The 20865-nt window shown below is 36.4% G+C and overlaps 1 protein-coding gene across 4 annotated transcripts in view; it reads right to left on the bottom strand.

Moving 5' to 3' along the window:
• Positions 1-20865, bottom strand: part of CdGAPr (GTPase-activating protein CdGAPr) — a 286444-nt gene that overhangs the window by 116049 nt on the left and 149530 nt on the right. For all 4 annotated transcript variants that reach the window (XM_089090758.1, XM_089090757.1, XM_089090756.1 and 1 more), the window contains 3 exons: positions 16252-16470; positions 13310-13417; positions 9519-9664 (listed from right to left, as the gene is read on the bottom strand). In XM_089090758.1, coding sequence (XP_088946884.1) covers positions 9519-9664; positions 13310-13417; positions 16252-16470 — 473 coding nt within the window. The remainder of the gene's footprint in view (positions 1-9518; positions 9665-13309; positions 13418-16251; positions 16471-20865) is intronic.

Here is a 20865-nt window from a genome sequence, read left to right on the forward strand (position 1 = left end):
ATCTACCACCATTATGTTTAATGTGATATATATTCTAATGTCTGTTCGTTTTAAGTTAGAACCATTATAGGACTTTATTTCCGCTCTTCTTAGGTTTTAATTTTCTTTACTTTGCTCTTTACTTTTCTTTGAAAAACGTCTTTTTTTTAAAACGTTTTATAAGTGATTTTTTGTTCGTTTTTAATTGACATAGTTTTATTGCTGGTTATTATAAGGAATATTTGTAGTCTTTTTGCTTCAGTGCTTTACCTCCATACTTAGATGTGAATAAATTCTAACTCTCATAGGAGCTTAAATTGCAAAAATATTTAGGTTTATCGGGGACGTAACATTCTTAGCTACTTCCCCATCACAAAATTTAAAACCCCTGCTTCGTCCCCCCTTAAATCTCCTACGTAACCCGAAAAACTTCACCTCCAACACCCCCCCCCCCCAAGCTGTTCCCAAGGTATTGCGGATATGATATTTTGATATACAAGATGTACATACTGCTATTTAATTTAATTTTACCGTCTCTTCCCAATCCATAGTTTAACACCCAGTTGGTCTCCTTCCTCCCTGTCAACAATCCCTGAAAGTTTCAACTTGATACAACAAGCCGTTCCCAAGGTGCTGCAGATGCACTATTTCGATAGCTTGACAATACATAGCGTCTTTTGATTGACATCGATAATAAACTGTGCATTGATTATAAGTCCCACGAGAGCTTGTAAATCAAAATCGAATGCTGGATCAGAGATTAAATTATTTATTCCCATACCAAACTCTCCTCCTTTCTCTCCCCAATAATACCTAAAAATTTCGACTTCATTCCCCACAACGTCTATAAGGTATTGCAGATAAGGCTACATGAAAGGTTCAACTTAATTCCCTGAGTTGTTCCCGGGATTTTGCAGATAATATATTATGATACCGTGGATGCACAAAGTGTCTTTTAATTTGGCTATACCCTCTCCCCCAAGACAACGCTCAGCGTCTCAAAATCAAGCTCAACGTCTACTTCCTTCTCTTCCCTCCCTAAAGCATCGCTGAAAGCTACAGCCTCATGTCCCAAGTCCTTTCCGATATGCTAATATTACTGTTCAGGGATTATAAGGAGACTGTAATGCAAAAATAGTTAGGTGGGTCTTATACATAAAATCTTGACCTCCTTTCCATCCCCCCGACACCAAAATCCCCCCCCCCCCATCTCCTTCTTTTCCTCAACAGTACCTTTCAGTTTTAACTTCAAATCCCAAGCCATTCTCAAGATATTGCAAACGGGCAATTTCGGTGATCTGGATATGCACATTGTCTTTCCATTTACCTCTGAACCCTCCCCTAACTCAAAATTTGAAGTTTGTTTAACTTTAACTTGGCTCCCTGAAATTTTCAACTTGATCCCCAATCATTATTCAGCAAATCCCCCCCCCCGCCTTAAAACTTTTTTTAAAACCCTTAGCCGTTCCTGAGATACTGCAGAGAACCGTTTTGACAACCTGTATGCAATTTTTGTCTTTTGATTCAGTTCAAAATCCCCGTCAACATTCACTGAAAGTTTCAGCTTAATATCCTTAGCCGGTTTCGCGATATTGCAAATATGTTTTTTATAATTGCCAATTTGCCTTCTACGCTCCTAGTCCCATGGCCTGTGTGGACCATGTCATCCCCAGATACATATTTATTGAACTTTCAGTTATTTTAGACAAAATAGTTTCTTCAATATTTTGATTTGATGTCTTTGAAGGTTACGGAGTTGTGGGTACCAAAAAAGGGCTGGCTACCCTCGAATCCGTCCTGAACCTTAAAACAGGAACCAGAAGTCACAATTTACAACTGAATGCCCCTCTAAAGTTCTACGACCAACCCTTCCATGCGAAGCGGTCCTAAGAAAAATAAGTAAATTAATAGAACATTGAAGGTTTATGGGTCTTACTATAGGCAACCCTACAGAGTTGCCTCTGATTGACACTATAGTAATCAACTAGATAAAGAATCAGGAATCGTGTACGAGTTGGGACTTTGAAATCAGGAAAATCTTTGACATCATCTCGTCACTAGTTTTTAGGTTTTAAAGAAATTAAAAAGACAACTTGACGACCAAAGGTGAATTTCCCACCTATTTTTGAAAGCGACAAAAGTAGAAATAATATATTTTTGGAAGAAAGAAATATTTGGAACAGGCATATAAAAAAAAGAATTTGTTTTTAGGAGAGCAACTTTTTTTTTTAGCTCGGGGGGGGGGGGGGAATTAAAAATAAGACATAAAACCTATGAAACTGTGACAAATTTAAAATATCATAAATCGTTAGAATCTTGATATTTTGTCCCTTGGAAGGGGGAGGGCGAAGGGGAGCAGAGACATCCTCACTTCTAATCAAGAAAATAAATTGGACCAATTTTTCAAAGGTCTTCTTTTAGGAGGGTGGGGTATAAGCATTGGTTTGCTTAAAAAAAAAAAATAAAAAAAAAAAAAACTACATGCTTCCTTTCGATTTACCGCAGACGAGCTATGAAAATAAATATCATTTACACCATGTTATCCACGCTACTATATACTTTAATATTTTTAGTTTTTTCTTTTCTGTTGTTTTCCGCAGGCTTTGTTCAGAGAGCTGTTTTCAAACATTTAGTGGTAACAAACTGTATGTAAGGAACGACTCGGTTCACAGTATTGTTGTTTTTATACTGATCCCAAATTTTTTTCCTGATTTTAAAAAGGGAAGAAACATCCCCAAAAATTCAAGGAATCTTAATGAAAAGTATAACATCAGATTCAGCGCATAAACAGTGTTTGTTGATGCACTGAATCTGATGGTGTAATTTTTATTAAGATTCCTTGACACTGCTGTAGAGGTTTCAAGCTACTATCTACAAAAATGCGCATTTTTTTTCCAGCGGAATTGGAATTGTATGGGGGCCTTCTGTGTATGTGTGTGAGTGTATGTGGGGGGAGGGGGTCCGCGGGAGAAATTTTCTATTTTGGGAGGGGGATTTCCAGGAAAAATTTTCCAGGGGGAATTTCTGGCATGATTTGAAAAAGTGATCAGAAATCAAATAAAAAGTCTTTCTTCAAATGAAAGTAAGAAAATCTTTCCTGGCAGAATTGTCCCCAGGAAATTTTCCGGGGGGAATTTTCAGCGAGGAGGAAATTGGCCGAGGGAAATTCTCAGCGAGGGTGGAATGGGCCGAGAAGATTTTAGGCAGAAGTAATTTTCCATGGAGGGAGAGGCGGATTTCTCGGTATTATTTGAAAAACGATCAGAAATTAAATAAAAACGGGATTAAATAAAAAAAACAAGTTTTTTCCAACTGAAAGTAAGGAGCAACATTAAAACTTGAAACGAACAGAAATTATCTCGTATACAAGGGGGGTTGCTCCTCCTCATACCACGTTCTTTGTGCTAAAGTTTGACTTTTTGTCCCGATTATTTAAGAACGCTTGCTGAAACATAAGAGCCGTTTGACTGGAATAACAAGATTTTTTCATTTTGCTAAAAAACTTTAACGAGGCGAGCGAGGTTTTGAGGAGGAGACAGCCCCCCCCCTCGTATACTGAATAATACCTGTGCGTTTTAAGTTCTAATGTTGTTCCATACTTTCAGTTGTTTTTTTGTGTGTGTAAAAACAACCAGAGTGTAAAAGAAAAATAATTGGCATTCATTTGAAAAACTAGCATAACCACCAGATTTCTAACTAAAACTGATCGCATTCAAACACATACATACATACACACATTAATGCACACACAAACAGAAAAAAAATAAAGATTTAAATAAAGGAAACAAAAACTTCACATGATAACAACGTTAGGTCTAGTATTGATTATGTTGATTTCTTAAATTTAATCTAGTTAGTTGTTTGTGAGTAAAAAACTAGATAGGCAAGTCAACCTGCGAACGACGTTCTCAATTTAAAAATTTATCTTACCCTATTTCTAGCAATATACTAGCCACGAGATCAATTTAGTTCTAATAGTATAGATGGCGTTTACTAGCATATCTGTTTGAAATAATATTTAGTATGTTGGATGAAAATGTAGTTTCTGTATTCTTCATCGAGTTATATTGTGTGATGACATACAGGAAATAATGTATCAAATAAATCACTATATAGAGGATGAGAGCAAGTCCCACTCATCAAAATATAACCTGAAGAATGACTTTCATTATCGTTCCAAAAGAACAGTGTCTTATATAATAAAAGATCCAAATCTTTTCTTACAAATACGTAAAACAACTATTAAACCTTCTCTAAGCATTACTGGTTTTATAAGACGTGATTTCACCCAAAATAAAGAGTGTTGCGTTAACAGAGGCCGTAAAAAAAGAATTTTTGAAAGAATCAGAAAATATGAATAAAATCTTATTTGGTCATTCAATTTAGATAACTGGGCTGCTTTAAACTATGTGCCATGCATATCTTCATTTACTTCTATCATCTTGAAATAGTCATTTTTAGAAATTAGAGTTGGCGTGACAGTTTAATTTTTTTTTTTAATCTAATTACCAATTATAGTTTTAGAAAAAAAATACTCTGTTCATATTTTCGGCCATGTTTAGAAGTATGAATATGAAATTTATCGCTAAGAAGTACTAATTCCTGAGAGACATATAGGGCATTGTTTCATTTAGGAAATGGCACTTGATCCGAACCAAAGAGGTTCGCCTTAAAGTGTGGGTTGTGACCCAGCACCAGATCATAGTGTCCCAGCACCCAGGTCACGAAAATATTCCAAAAACAATTTTTTTTTTTTTTCATACTATTATTTTTGGAAACTTTTGAAGAATGTACTAAGTTTATAAATCTGGTCCATCCGATAGAAGACTTTTGAGCGAATTTTGCAAGGAAATGGAGAGTGATCATAAACGCCACCTCTTACACTACAATTTACGATGGCTTTCTACAAGAAACGTTTTGTTACTCTTTGAGCTAAAACATGAAGATTTGCTGTTTCTGAAGGAAGAAATACCATCTAAAAAGTTGCTATTTTTCTATCAAGTGTTCATTTCACAATTTAAAGCGTAAATAAAAGTAGCTAATTTGTGCAGTATGTTTGCCACATTCCATAAAATGAAGGAACCAATGTAAAACATTCAAAAACGCTATCCAATTCAATTAAAGAACATCTTTCCGAACTAACACTGCTATCCACCTACAACGGATACTGAAAGCAAATAATTATGGCTTCATCAGTTAGGTAGGGAAAATCGCTGTTTAAAGCTCATTATCAGAGGCAACGCTATAGCGTTGCCCATAGTAAAGGCCATACGGCTCCAATGTTTTATTATTTATTTATTTATTATTATTATTATTTTTCCCAGAGGCACTTCATATGGAAGGAGTTGTCGTAAAAACTTCAAAGGGGGCCTATTCGATTGGAAATTGAGAATTCTAGTGCCCTTTTTAAGGGTTTATAGTGATTGGAAGGCAACGAACACCCCTTCCACGCCCACCATTTCCTCAAACACATCCAATCAAAATTTTGATATAGCCATTTTGTTCAACATAATTGAAAGTTTTGGAAATTATATCTTTGATCATGACACTCCCCCCCCCCCCCCAAGATCTTCAGGGCAAGGGTTATAAGTTATGTCCTGGGGGCATTTATGATTCTTATGGAAGGAATGCTCGTATAAACTACTTCAGAGAGGTCTCATTTGATTGGAAATCGAAACTTCTAGTTCACTTTTTAAGCCGTAAAAAATATTGGAGGGTAACCAGTCCCCCCACGCCCTTTTTTCCCAAATGCATCCGATAAAAATTTTTGGATAGACTTTTTTTTAAATAGTTCAAATATCATATAACGAAAACTCCGGGGTCAACACAGCCCCCCCGGGCCAAAAGGCAGGCGTTGTAAGTTCTGCCCTGGGGAATATATGGTTCTTATGGAAGGGGTGTTTGTCAAAACTTCAAAGAGGGCTGACTTGATTGCAAATTGAAAGTTTTAGTTGAATTTTTTAGAGTCAAAAGAGACTTGAGGGCACTTAGTCACCGCCCACGCCTTTTTTCCCGAATGCATCCGAGAAAAATTTTGAGATAGGCATTAAGTTAAAAACTGTTCAAAAGTCAGATAACAAAAACTCAGGTGTCGATACAACCCCCCGGGGCCCGGGGGCAGGCGTTGTAAGTTATGCCCTGGAGTATAAATGGTTCTTATGAAAGGGATGCTCGTATAAGCTTCAAAGAGGGGCCCTTTGACTGAAAATTGAAATTTCATGTTCACTTTTTAATAGTCAAAAGAGATCCGAGGATAACTAGCCCCCCCCCCCCATACCTTCTTTTTCCAAAGCCATCTGATGAAAATTTTGAGATAGAGGTTTTGTTAAAAAAAAATAATTCAAAGGTCGGAAAAGAAAAACTCCGGTGTCAATACAACCCCCCAGGGCCCGGGAGACGGTGCTCTAAGTTATGCCCTAAGGGCATGTATGGTTCTTATGAAAGGTATGCTCGTACAAACTTTATAGAGGGCCCATTTGAAAGTTCTAGTTCACTTTTTAGGAGTCAAGAGATTTAACGGCAACTAGACCCCCCCCCCCCCTCCCACATGCCCTTTTTCCCCAAACCCATCCGCTACAAATTTTGAGATAGCGATTTTTCAAAAATTGTTCAAAAATTAGATAACAAAAACTCCAGTGTCAACACGACCCCCCAGGGCCAAGGGGTAGATATTGTAAGTGTTGTCCTGGGTGCGTATATGGTTCTCATGAAAGGGATGCTCGAATAAACTTCAGAGAGGGCTCATTTGATTGGATATTGAAAGTTCTAGTTCACTTTTTAAGAGTCAAAAGATATCCGAGGGCAACTAGCCCCCCACCCCCCACACCCTATTTTCCCCAAGCCCATCCGATAAAAATTTTAAAATAGCCATTTCATTAAAAATAATTCAAAGGTCAGATAAGAAAAACTCCTGTGTCGACGCAACCCCCATGGCCCGGAAGCAGGCGTTGTAAGTAATTGTCTGGGGGCATATATCGTTTTTATGGAAGGGATGCTTGTATAAACTTCGGAGGGGGTTCACTTGATTGGACATTGAAAGTTCTCGTTCAGTTTTTAATAGTCAAAAGAGATTGGAGGGCAATTAGCCCCCCCCCCCGCCACGCCCTAAATGAAAACTATATGCGTCTTGAACAGTCTTGGAAAGTATAAACAACATAAAATTGAATATTTGATATATAATGATATTAGTTGTTGAAAGATCTATCAGTTCAAGAATTTATTTCACTCCAATTTTAATTTTATTTTCAATGCTATAAAAACTGGAAAAGAAAATATTTTGTATATAATTCGTTTTCAGTGAGGCACCAATGAGGCAGTAGGCTTTTGGTTGGTATTCACAGTTAAGGAAGGGTGCAGTATCCAAACTCTTGTTTGTAGTGAAACTATATTCGTCTTGAACAACTTTAGAAAGAACTAATAAATTAAACGGAATATTTGATGTATAATGATATTAATTGCTGAAAGATCATCAGTTCAAAACTTTACTATAATTTTAATGTTTATTTTCAATATTAAGTACAAAAGAAAATATTTTTGTACTTAATATTGTTTAAGAAACCCAAACTCTTGTTTGTAGTGATTTTTGTTCGTTTCAAGCTTGATTTGCATATTCAACTTAAGTTTTACTCGTTTTAAATTTTGTCTATTAATTTACACTAATATCTATTGTATGTTTGTTTGCATTGATTGTTTATTTAATTTCTGTTCGTTTTAAGTTTCATTTATACTTCAGTAGTAAAATTTTTTTTTCGTTTTAAGCTTGATTTTCATATTGATTTCATATATTTGTTTGCATTGATTGTTTATTTAATTTCTGTTCGTTTTAAGTTTCATTTATACATCAGTAGCAAAATATTTTTTTTCATTGTCAAATGGAGTATCCAAGTCCACAAAACCTTACATTGCCAGCAAGTTCTATCATACCTATGAAGTTTTTATTAATAAGTAATCACCAAAAATCATAAATCATCAATAAGCTCCAGCATTAATCAGTATTCTTGGATTAGAGATAAATCTTTCCATGACATTATGGATAATTGCTTCTTGTTTGACTTTTATTCTCTCATTCCAGCTGTTTATTTCCAGCTTTTTCAACCATCTACCTTTTATCAACTGCTTTTTTAGCAGTCTACCTTTTTTCAACCACTTTTCAACCATCTGCTTTTTCATCCATATCTAATATAAATTTAAAGTTCTAGAGGGGACAGCTGTCCCCTCTGCCCCCCCCCGTTCGTACGCCCATGGCTGACTTAGATGACTGAAACCTGTCTGGCAAACAAATAAATATAGTGAGATTTTTTTTTTCTTTTTTTAAGTTTTTTTCAGTTTACTTCCATGATAATTCACTGATGTCTCAGTCGAATTGTTATTATAACCACTTTTATTTTGCATTGCTGTCATATGAGTAAAGTAAACTGCATTGAGAATACACAAGTACAAATAAAACGAGGCATTCAGGTTATGCCTTGTTGAAACAAAGTTTGGAAGAATAGGATGATAAGTCTGCGAACCAAGATTAGAATATTGATGGCTACAGTAATAACAGTGGTCAAGCATGGTTCTCAAGCCTGGGCACTCCTAAGAACGGAGACGGGTTTGCTAGATGTTTTCCACAGAAATTGCCTCCGGATTGCTTTGGGTACCCGACTGACTGACCCTATCTCAAAGAGTATGCCGAAAGGAAAATGTGGTTCAATCCCACTTTTTAGGGCCATAGTGCGAGAAAGGAATAGATGGCTAGGACACGTTCTACGGAGGAAAGATGACAGATTGCCAAACAATGTCCATCTAGGGCCAAACAAAAAGTATGTCGTCCCCAAATGGGGTGGGAGGATGTCATAAGGAAAGATTTAGGGGAAACGGGAACTTCTTGGGAGGGTGTAAAGAGAGAGGCTTTGAATAGCTTGGGATGGAGGAAGAGCGTCCGTAGCTGAGTTGGCCTTAGGTGGCGTGGTACTGTAGTGAGTTAGTAGTAGTAGTAGCATTCAGACTACACGAACATACTGCTTGAGTGAAGTGCCCCATAGAATGCAGACAAACGGACAAGTCAATATTTCCAAAATCACAAGCGCTTAAAATTAGTTTTTATTTTATTTGTCAGGTACAAGTACGTTTCAAGCAAAGTGAAAAGCGCTAAGCGAAAAATTGTCATGGCTTTTGGGAAAATAGCTTCAATCGGCCTGTGAGAGGAAAAGGGGGGACTAATTCACCCAATCCAAAATTAGAAAGCAGCAAAGGGTTGGAAAGCAGACCCCAATTGGGCAGGTCGAACTTGAAGGACCCAAAAACAATAGGGTCCCATTCGAAAAGGATAGAGGAGTTAAATATCACTGGATGTATAAAAATCTGAGAAAGGAGATATCTAATTATTATTTATTTAATAACAACTTTGGTCACAGAAATTAAATATTATCCGATATTCACACAATGTAATGTGACCTGTGCACAACTGTATGCAGGACAACCCATTAATTGACTTCAGCTGTGAATGCTGTGATAAGCTATTAGTAGTAACAAAAGATTTACTTTTAAATTCTTACCTGAAAAACGATATTAGCTTTCCGTGTTTTCTAAGGACTGGCTTGTTGGGTAGTTGAAAGGAGTCTCTTCGAAAACTAGACGGGCAATCGGCCAAGGGAGCTGGAGGCGGGAACTGTAATCCTCTAGGAACTTTTTCACCAATAACCTAGGAAGAATACATATTATAACCCTATGACATTTCTATTAAAGAATACTTTCGAAAATTGAATCATTTCCTTTACCAAAGCTTTCCAACTAACCACTCCACTGGAATTATACATTGTCGTTATTTTTCAACTATGTGTTTATTAGGCATCGGGGGAAAATTATAATCCAGATGATTCTAAAGCGTATATTGTTCCTCTTTCTTTTCGTAAATATACTCCACTCACAATTTTTAAGCACTTAGAAGGATGCTAGATGTAACTCTAAAACCTTTCTTACTTTTGATAAAACTAATTCAATGATTTTATGCAAAGGATATGTTTCATTCCTTCTGTAAAATTTTGAAATTCAACATTTCAAAAATGACATATTTGAAATCAAAGAGGGTAGCTTATTCAAAGATGATCATATAACAACCTACAAATTATCACAGTACTCATATAATGGTAAGACTGATAGCTTTATGGATTATATTATTGAAAATAGAAGAACTGGTAGGGTTCTTACGGGATATTTGGGTATATAGTGAAGATCACTATTAAAAATTCAAACAAACATAAATTGTCCTAAGTATGAACGAGACTGCCGACGCCTTCTAGTTACGGGAAAACTCTCTTTACTCCCTGTAGTGGTAAAAGTTAGATTTTTTTGTATCACAACCCTTCGAGTATGACAGGGCTCATTTAGTTACATTTCGTTATTACCTGTTTATTCAAAATTTTTGAAAGACAACCCACGAATAAAGCACTTGCAGTTCCCAATTCATTATATTTGTTGCACTCCATAAAGCTTTCAGGAAAGAACTAGTCAAATTGGGTTGGCGTAAAAAGCAGAGACCAGAAGGGGGAGAGCATAATTCCCTTAAATTTTCGATTAGTTTCTGTTAATTTGAGATTTAAAGCAGCTCTTTACTTTCATTTAAAATAAAATATCTAAAAAATACAATTTCTATTCATTTTAATACCAGATTTAAAGTTGTCTTCGAGAGAGAGGCGAGCTACTGTTCCAAACTCTTTTCACTTTAGTTAAACTTTTTAATCAACCTTTTCCATTTTTAAAATACTACCGTATTCCGTTAAAAATAACACTTCCACAACAAGAAGATATGAAAGGCCAAAAATATACTTCCAGGTTATAATTTTCAAATCTATCAAGGGAAGAAAATTACCACTTCCCCTTCGTGCGAGCTAACGTCTAGATGGCATCTTTCCTTTTCACAGTTTAAGTTTTTCCACACTAAAAGAAGAGCTGTAATCCTTCTCACTGTCGACATTGAACAATAAATTCAAATATATCTTCTCAAACGAATGGAGGTTAGGGGATAAATTGTCGTCCCCGGCCCACCTCCTCAATGAAAGATTCATAGGACCCAGAAATTTGGGTCCAAGAACGTAAGTTTTGAGGGCTTAGGCACCCTTCACCATAAAGAAAGATCCACCATCACCTCTTAAAGGTTGATGCCCAACTATGCAATAGTATACTTAAAGTGTCAAATGAGTTAACTCAATCGAAACAACTTTATGAAGAATTGTGCATATCAACCGCTCATTTTGAATAAACGAGATACAAATTGGGATTTGAAAGATCATCATCTAGCAGTTTCTTGAGTTATTTTTTTATTTTATTCCAAATTATTTTTTTTCCCGCCGTCCATCAAACTTCGGTAACATATCGATAAGGCTCTAGGTGCTGATAGGGTGGTAAATGAGTTTCTTAAATATGGTGGCTCGTAGGTTAAAAATAAGCTACTGAAGATTATGAATATGATTTTTGAAAAAGGGGAAGTACCTAACGATTTTAGGAAAACCTTAATTAAGCCACTTTATAAGAAAGGTGATAAAAGTGAATGTGGTAATTATCGAGACATTAGTCTGATCTCTGTAGGTAGTAAATTACTTAGTAATATGATACTTTTTAGACTGAGAGATGCTGAAGACAAAGTTTTAAGAGAAGAGTAGTGCGGTTTTAGAAAAGGTAGAGGATGTGTCGACCAAATTTTCACTCTTAGGCTAATAATTGAGAAATGCCTGAGTTTTCAAACACCTTTAGTCCTCAGTTTTATAGATTTGGTCCTCAGAGCAAGCTTTCGATTCTGTTGATAGAAGAGCTTTAGTAAAGGTTTTATACTTGTATGGTATACCAGACAAATACATTAAAGTGATTAGTGCTATGTACGAGAATAACACTGCTGCGGTTAAGGTAGGAAATGAGGTTAGCAGCTGGTTTTGTATTAAATCAGGAGTTAAGCAGTGTTGTGTTCTATCCCCCTTTATATGGATTATTTTGATGGACTTTGTCTAAGAAACACAAGAAAGGCAATGGGAGACCACCAAATCAAATTGGGAGAAAAAAGTCTCCTGAATTTAGATTATGCTGATGATTTAAGCATCCTAGATGGAAGTGTGAGCAAAATGAATGACGTCTTAGAGGTTTAGTGAGTTCAGGGTGCTAGAATAGGTTTGAAAATTAATGTTAAGAAGACTAAGTCACTAAGACTAGGAATAAGTGAAGATGAAAAGGTGACGTTGGGTAATGAAAAGATTGATCAGGTGGGCAGCTTCACTTACCTTGGTAGTATTATTAGCAATGATGGTGAGAGCAGTGAAGATGTTAAAAGTAAATAGCCAAGGCTCAGGGTGTTTTTTCACAGTTAAAAAAAGTTTGGAAGAATAGGAAGATATGTCTGCAAACCAAGATTAGAATATTGGAAGCTACAGTAATGACAGTGGCCAAATATGGCTCTGAAGTATGGACGCTCCGAAAAGCGGATGAAGATTTGCTAGATGTTTTCCAGAGAAATTGCTTAAGGATTGTTCTGGGTACCCGGCTGACTGACCGTATGTTAACCGATAGGCTATACGAAAAATGTGGTTCAATACCGCTCTCTAGGGCTATAATGAAAGAAAGATTGAGGTGGCTAGGGCACGTTGTGCGAATGAAGGATGACAAATTGCCGAAGATTGTTCGTTTCGGCCAACCGTCTAGGGATAAAGGGAAAGCAGGTCGTCCTCGTCTAGGGTGGGAGGACGTCATAAAGAAATATTTAATGGAAATGGGAACTTCGTGGGCGGGTGTAAAAAGGGAGGCTTTGAATAGATTGGGGCGGAGGAGAAGCGTGCGTAGCTGTGTTGGCCTCAGGCGGCTTGGTGCTGCGGTGAGTTGTTCGTTGTAGTAGTAGTAGTATATCGACCTTGACGCAATCTGTTCAAGAATTCAAGCATTACACAGAAAAGTTAACGACAACAGCGGCATCTAATAAAGTAATCGAATTGCCTGTGGCAACACTAGATGGCGTTAAGATTTCACCTTCTTTAGTTATTGAGATACTCCATTATTTATAACCCAGGATCATCTCAGCAATAAGGGACTCTTGAGGCTAGCTTATGACGAAAGTCATGAACAACATGCTACAATGACTGAACTAGGGTTGCCAAAGGAGTAGATTTTGGTTGCATTTGCAGATACAGCTATGGCTTTTTTCCCTCACGATTTCTACATGGGCAGTTGGGTGTACAGGTTAAAAATCCATTAGCTGAAACTACAAAATAAAAGTATAATAACTAAATCCTAGCAAAAGCAAGTTTTTTTTTTTTTTAGCAAGAGCTACTAAAAAAGCATCTTATTTTAAATAAAAGAATATCTATACCTGAACACACTCATATGGAAAAAAACCAACATCAAATCCTCTTTTTCCTCTCCACCATGCACTCTCTTCCGGCGGAGGCATGTCAATTACTGAGATCATGTCGCCAATCTAAAAATCAAGGAGATAAAATGGATTACGAACACGTCTATGTGATGAGGGATAAATATCCCCCTAAGCAGTGGCGTAATTTTGTCACAACCCTGGGGGGGGGGGGGGTTGGAGCCAATTTTTCCAAATCAAACAAAAATGACAGTGGAAATTAAGCCATATAGTGCCATAAAGGGAAAGATATACTAAAGAAAACTGACCTGTTTATCTGGTTGCTTGAATTATGCAGGCTTATCTTAGTTTTGACAATATTTTTGCAGAAACTAAATTTTTGCTGGAGAGGGGGCAAACTGGGGTTTGGAGGGGGCAGTTGCCCCCCTACCCTATAAAAAATTAAATTCCTGCCCATAATATTAGTCAAAGGACTTCCTCTAGAAAAACGTTTGAATTTTAAGCCTAAGAATGAGGGTTTCATGCCCTCTCGTGCAAAATGCTGTTAAGCATTTTTTTATAAAGGGAAATTTGAACTTATCACTCTATATACCTTTTATCTTTACAGTTTCTAAGAGAAACTTTTATCATGATTGAAATGCGGCTGTTGAGGATCAAGACGGTTAATTCCAAGAAAAAAAGAAAATTACAGTATTACGCTTTTATGAGAGCTAGAACCATGACTCCTTGGATAAATACCGCAGAATAAATATATATAAACAGTAGCAAAAACTCCTATACTCTCCATTAAAGGTTTTTAGGACACATCAATCACACACCTTTCTTCATGACTCTGTTTTTCGCGCCTTTTACATCAAAATTTTTAGCACATTACAATGGGATTATGGGATATCTATTGCTCTGACGTATTGTTAACTTCCCAGATGTGTCCAATTTTTAAACAAACTTTTCGCTACTGTTTACATATATTTATACTGTGTTAAATACACAATCATAGATGGATACAGCAGCCCATAACTGTCCTCTTCAACTAACAAAATTATTCCCTTTCATAGTTTTGGGTAAGACAGATCTAATATACTGACTATTGACATGTTTATGCGGAAAGCTAGTCAGTTTTCACATTAGCTATCATTTTCTTCTCTAAAACCTGAGCTTCTTAACAGAATAAGCTTATGATGAGATGGTCCTAAGATATCCTGTGTAAAACCTCTCATTTATTATTTAGTATTTAATAATAGTTATTGAAATGTTGGTAACAATGTTGTTCAGAAATTGTCGAAAAATTTGAAAATAAGACAATGAAACCTTAAGGTGATGATGATGATGTTTAATATGAGTTTAGTCTTTGTTGGGATGTCAAGCTTCAGAGCCCTTCTAATCCTGACCGTTTGGACACACGCATGTTGCTATTAAGATAGGTCATATTTACTTTATTGTTTCTTTATACGCCTCCATCGCCCAGATTAAAAGTAACAGGTGATACAATATCAAAGCAAAAATGCATGGCTGATAAAGCAAGATCATGGCCAGCTCTCCATGGGAGGGGAGCTCTCCATGTGGTTTTAGTCAACAAATTTACGAAAAGTGTCCAAAAGAAAAACTGTTTGTACGATTTCCGTGGATACTGTATAACTTTAGTTTAATTTTGAGACTCAGATCGCGAAACAGCATTGTCACTTCCATTCTATTTTAATCAGGGTCAGCAGTCCTTTAAAAAAAGAAAGAATCCACCGAGCTTACCGTCCGTTAAGGATATAAAATATCTGAAATAAAAAAAAGTTCAATATCATTCGCTTTGTATTCAAAGACAGTGAAAGCCAAGCAGCGTGAAAAATCCAATAAACAAGTGAAAATTATAGTGCTCCCATGGTCACGGATGCGATTATATTATCACAGGTAGAAAACAAACGAATATGCTTTACAACTTTTTTTCAGCAAAAAACAAAATAATTATTAAATTTACTATGGTAGGGTATCTTTGTGCAATTTATTACCATTAAAGGTCAGAGGAATTTATGCTTGTCACGCACACATCTTCTGATTCAGTCTTTTATGCTGTCTGTTGGGAAATACGGAGGGGTATTTTTGTTGTTAGTTGGAAGACAAGAACAGTTACGTTATTTCAACAGACGACTGAAGAATAATTCCGCTTAAGTGTCATATTTTCAAGCATTTTTGAGTTGAGAGACAATTTCTGTGAAACTAAGGAGCTTGGACCTAGTTTGGACATAATGTATGGCAAACCATCACTTTCCAGACATAAAATTTTGGTTCCTTAATTTCATAGTCGTGGTATGAGTTCCACTAAAACTAATTGTGTTGTAGGACTGGTAGTGATAGTAGCAATGACCGTAGTAGTCGTAGTAGCTTTACTTGTGAAGAGCAGTAGCGGACTAGTCGCTAGGAAGCGGAAGCCAACAATGACTGGGAGTTTGTCGGTTGATTAGGAGCTTGGCAATTTCGTCGGCTTTTCCCAGTTTTTCTATTTTTTTTTTAAATAATGACTAGGAGTTTGACAAATTCGGTTTCTGCCAAATTTTTCAATAGAAATACCAAAAAAAGGGGACCCCAAAAAAGGTATTTTTCAAAGCCAACAAGGAGAGGGGCCAATATCCCCCCCCCCCCGCCCAATCGACACCACTCTCTCTCCTTCTCTCTCTCTATAAAAAAAAATCGGTTCAAACTGCAAACTACTTTTTTTGCAAAATTAAACAAATGAAATATTTTTTTTTGTAATCTAGTACATTATAAAAAAAAAATATTAGTTTTACCCTTATTTTCGTGTCTAAGGAGAAATTGTACAAAAATAATTATCGATTGTGTATATTTCTAATCTCAAAGGTTAGAAATAATTAGTTAAAAGATAGAATTCCTCTGACCGTCTTTCGCGTCTAAGGAGAAATTGACAAAAAAAATTGTCGATTGTGTATATTTCTAACCTCAAAGGAGATTTCATCTGCGGCCAGAGCCTGGTAGCGACGAATTGCATAAGCTGCTGCAACAGCCGGAGTATTAATATCACTATCATCAGTGGCAATTAGCCTATGACCACGGTTGTCCAATTCAAACCAGTTTAAAACAGGAGCACAATTTATAAGTGGTCCGTTGATTTCGCTAAGTCGGTTGAGGTACTCTGCAAGAAGAGGCCGAAGTAGGTCCTAAAAAAAAAAAAAATTATTTATTACTAGCCGCATTTTAAGCATAATCAAATTAATGGATCGTTCTCCCCTGTATCTAATTATATGTGGAATTTTTTTTATGTTTTTTCCAAAATGTTTGATCCTTCTGTCCTAAGAACTAAAATCCCTGAATGTTTTGAGCCAATCGTACACCCAACAACAAACAAGCTCCCCCTCTTTTTTCCATTAATAAACCTAAATGTCAACGATATGAAGTTCGAACAGAGACGGTCCTTAGCCCATGGGCTGTGGGCCATGGCAAACCCAGGGGTATATTTATTGGACTTCTTGACTATTCTGAGCAAAATGGTTATCCCAAAATTTTTATTAGATAGCTTGGGGGTTACAGAGGCATCCGTTAGCAATAGCAGGCATGAGAGGAAACTGTTTACCCTCCGGTCAATTCCAACTTCTACAAAAGTTTATACTACCAGTTCCATAAATATAGCTGGAGAAAAAATAAAATAATAATGAATTGCAATATGACTCTTTACTAAAGGCAGCGCTAGACCGGTCCTTCTGACCACAAGAACTTTTGATTTATTGATTGTTTAAAGGAACATGAAACAAATGAGATTGTATAATGCTTGACACTGCACTGCATGTCAGGTAATTTATGGTGACTTCAGAAGTGCCTTAAACTGATATTAAATAAAAAAAAGTTTTTTTTTAACTGAAAGTAAGGAGCGACATTAAAACTTAAAACGAACAGAAATTATTCCGTATATGAAAGGGGTTGTCCCCTCCTCAACGCCTCGCTCTTTACTTTAAAGTTTTTTATTGTTTTAAAGAATAAAGTTGTGAGACAGAGTCAAACTTTAGTGTAAAGAGCGAGGCGTTGAGGAGGGGACAGCTCCTTTCATATACGGACTAATTTCTGTCCGTTTTAAGTTTTAATGTCACTCCTTACTTTCAGCTAAAAGAAAAAAAATATTTAATTTCTGAACGTTTTTAAATTAATGCAGGTTTTGACTTTGGCTCACCGTAAATAAATAATTAAAACGAAATTTGCGTATTAATTTTACTTTTTTTGGCTAAATGACTTTCTCGAAAGTTGTTTAATTTTATTTACAAAAATTTCTATTAGTAATGAATATACGTAACTTACGAATTAATTTACGGAACGACCTTCTATATTCGTATATTCTTATTACGTATATTAGGCCGCCCTCCCTATTCAATACCTCGCTCTTTACGCTAAAGTTCGAATTTTTTCCAATTCTTTAAGAATGACTCCTTAATCACAAAGGCCGTTAATTAGAATAAATACCTCCAAGGGAAGTACAAAAAAAACATTAGTATTAAGTGAGTGGCTTTGAATAGGGGGCAAAACGACTAACGTACGTAAGTGTGTAGGTCTGTTATAAGGTTTTTGGTTGCCTGTTTATCATTTGAAATTTTCTTCAATTGAATACTTGTTTTTTTTTTCTGATCGTTTTTTTTTTAATAATGCTGGGAAATCTGGCGCCCCCTTCATAGCAATGTCCATTCCCCCATGAAAACTTCCTCCATGGATATTTCCTCTCATGTAACCCCCGATGCGCCCCCCCCCCCACTACCAGAAGAAATACCCCCTGAAAACGTCTGAAAAATTCCCAATAACCAATACTATATGTAAACATTGGGCAAAGTTCATAACTTGCAGCCCTTCCTCTGGGGACTGTGGGGGATTAAGTCATCCTGAAAGACATAGTGATTTTATTTTTCGATCATGCCGAACAAAATAGCTATCTCAAAATTTTGATCGGGTGACTTTGGGGGAAAAATGAGCGTTTCGGTTACTATTGAGCCAGGTCGCTCCTTGCTTACAGTTCGTTACCACGAACTGTTTGATTTTTTTTTTTTCAGTAGTAGATTGGAGTGATTCGATTTCCTTGGAACCTCTTGCAGCCGTTCTTGAAAGCACACAGCATATGATTTTGTGACCATTCATTTAGCTTTTCCTTAAGGAAAACGTAACATTTTAAGAATTTAAAGCAGCTAAACATTGGATGGAGTCAGGTTCACCGAGATATAAAAAGGCCCCACTTAAAAAGCGGCGTTATTTTATTTAATTGCAAAATTCGTGTAAGAGCTTGGTGATTGTGGTTGTGACAAAAGTACCAGATGTCACCATCCTTCGGTGGGTATGATTGGATACTAAAGTTTAAGCCTAAGATCGCATTGGTTTGTTAAGAATCTGCCTTACATTTTCCTGTCCTTTGAAAGAGTGAGTTTTTTCATCTGTCGAGAGTCGCAAATGGTAAAAGCGCGCCACCACGTTAATGCATCAAATATTGGACTCGATGGAAAACAGAGATAGTTAGAATTTTATTAGCATAATCACTATTTCAATTAAGTTCATTTAGCATGTTTTTCATTATACTGCAAACTGCAGTATAAACCACTTTTTCACCGGTAAAATAAAAAACGGCATTAGACTCGTTAGTCCAAACCGGCGGTGCTGATCTTCGTTTCGTGGCCCTTTAACCATGAAGTGCAAGGAGGGTTGGGGGCCAGCTATCCTTTGTTTTTGCAGAATCTTCCAGTTTACCTTTAAATTTCTCCAGGTACCCATTTAGGGTTGGGTTAACCCTGTCCGAGCTTGTAGGGTCACGCCACTCACCCCTGTAACAACCAAACAATCGACAACACCAGGAGTTAAACCCAAACTCTGAAGGACATATGATTGCAAGTTCAGGAGGCTAATCCCTCGTCTCGGACAGTTCGGTTAGGGCTCCCCATCCAACAGTAACGCATACAAATGCAACACCGCTAGGAAAAATGATGATGTATCCAGACAAAAGCATGTGTTTTTGGGTTTGACAAAGAGAAAAAAAAAACAACATAGAAATTCTTTTGTGCATGTTTGTCTCCCCAGAATTTTCTTAGGTTTTTCCATTGAAACGTAGTTTTTTGTTGATGTAAAGAAGTAAGTTGGAAATTTAGAGACAACTCCAATCCAAACTCTCAGAATTCCCTTGAGTTTTAGTAGAGCAAAAATCACAAAAGAATTTGAATAACGATCTACTTAATTATAATAATTCTTTTTCATTCTATGAGAGTTACAATGAGACATGGACTTAGTCTGCTATTGTTAATAAAGGACCATTCATCCATTAATCACAGTTGGCACCACTGTCCTAGTCTTAATTTCATTACGAATGAAACTATGAAACTATTTTCAAATCTGCACAATCTTCAAATATTTCTACTTTAGATACAGTCAAAGCTCCAGGCAAAAATTATTGGTAAATGTTTTTATGATAGTACGGGATTATTCTGTGAAATGTATTGAATTTGAGAATTTAGTTCTTCGTGACTACTACACGAAATGAAATAGGGTATCCCACAGAATGGATGTCAATTTTTTAAATTATTATGTTGTTGTTTTCAAACTAAAGTTTCCAGGTTTCAATAAAAAAATCCTCCTTCGTCTTCCGGAGCACCCACGTTTCAGAACCATACTTGACAACTGACTTCATTGTAGCTCAAAATATTCTAACTATAGCTTTCAATATGCAACTGGGGTTGAAATTCAAGTGAGATTCAACCGAGTGCGAAATTCTACTGAAAATTTCAATGTAACTGAAAAAATTAACCAGAGGTTTAGGGGGTTTAGACATATAAAAAATAATTGATTGCACTTTAATATGGCAGAGCTCTTTTTTCCACCGGTGCTGGCAGCCTAATGGAGAGTCCTAGAGTGGTATTAGGGACTTATTCGACAGTTAATTATTTAGTCCATCGGCCATTAATAAACCCATTATGACAACATCTGAACCAGGTGCCATTCAACGCTAATAAGAGCAATTTTTGGGTAGTATCTCTGAAATTAGTGTGGCTTACTAGGATTAGAGGACTGGCTTGACCATTTCTAGAAAGACTTGCCAATGAGGTACAAATATGAAATCGGTTGGTCTCTCACATCGTGCCAGATGCAATTCCAGCACATAGAACGAGTTTATTTTCTCTGATGAAGCTAAGGGATGAAAGAAAAAGGTTTTCAGAAACTATTCAAAGGGCTATCAATTAAGTTATAAAAGGAATCTACTCTACTCACTCGTCTTGGTGCCAGATCTGATGAGGACTGGCCTTCCAAATTCACGCCTTAACAGAAGAAAAAAAAACTTATTTGAAAAGTATAACCGATGACAGAAATTTAGTTCTAAAAGAAAAATTTGGCTATATGTAAGTAAAGCGCGACATTGATTTTTTTTTTGAAAAGACCCCCCAAAGGTAAGAAAAAAAAGTCTTTAAGCTTAGGTCAACATATCCAGACTGATATCAAAAGAACTCTTCAAATGGGATCTGAAATTCAGTAAAAATGTATATTTCGGCAATAAGTTTTCCTTTTTCAGGGAGGTTCTTGAGGGGACCAACATTTCTTAAGCA

The sequence above is a fragment of the Artemia sp. Qi Xiang Cuo genome, chromosome 6 (genome assembly GCF_049724085.1).
Source record: "Artemia sp. Qi Xiang Cuo chromosome 6, ASM4972408v1, whole genome shotgun sequence".
Lineage (NCBI taxonomy): Eukaryota > Metazoa > Arthropoda > Branchiopoda > Anostraca > Artemiidae > Artemia > Artemia sp. Qi Xiang Cuo.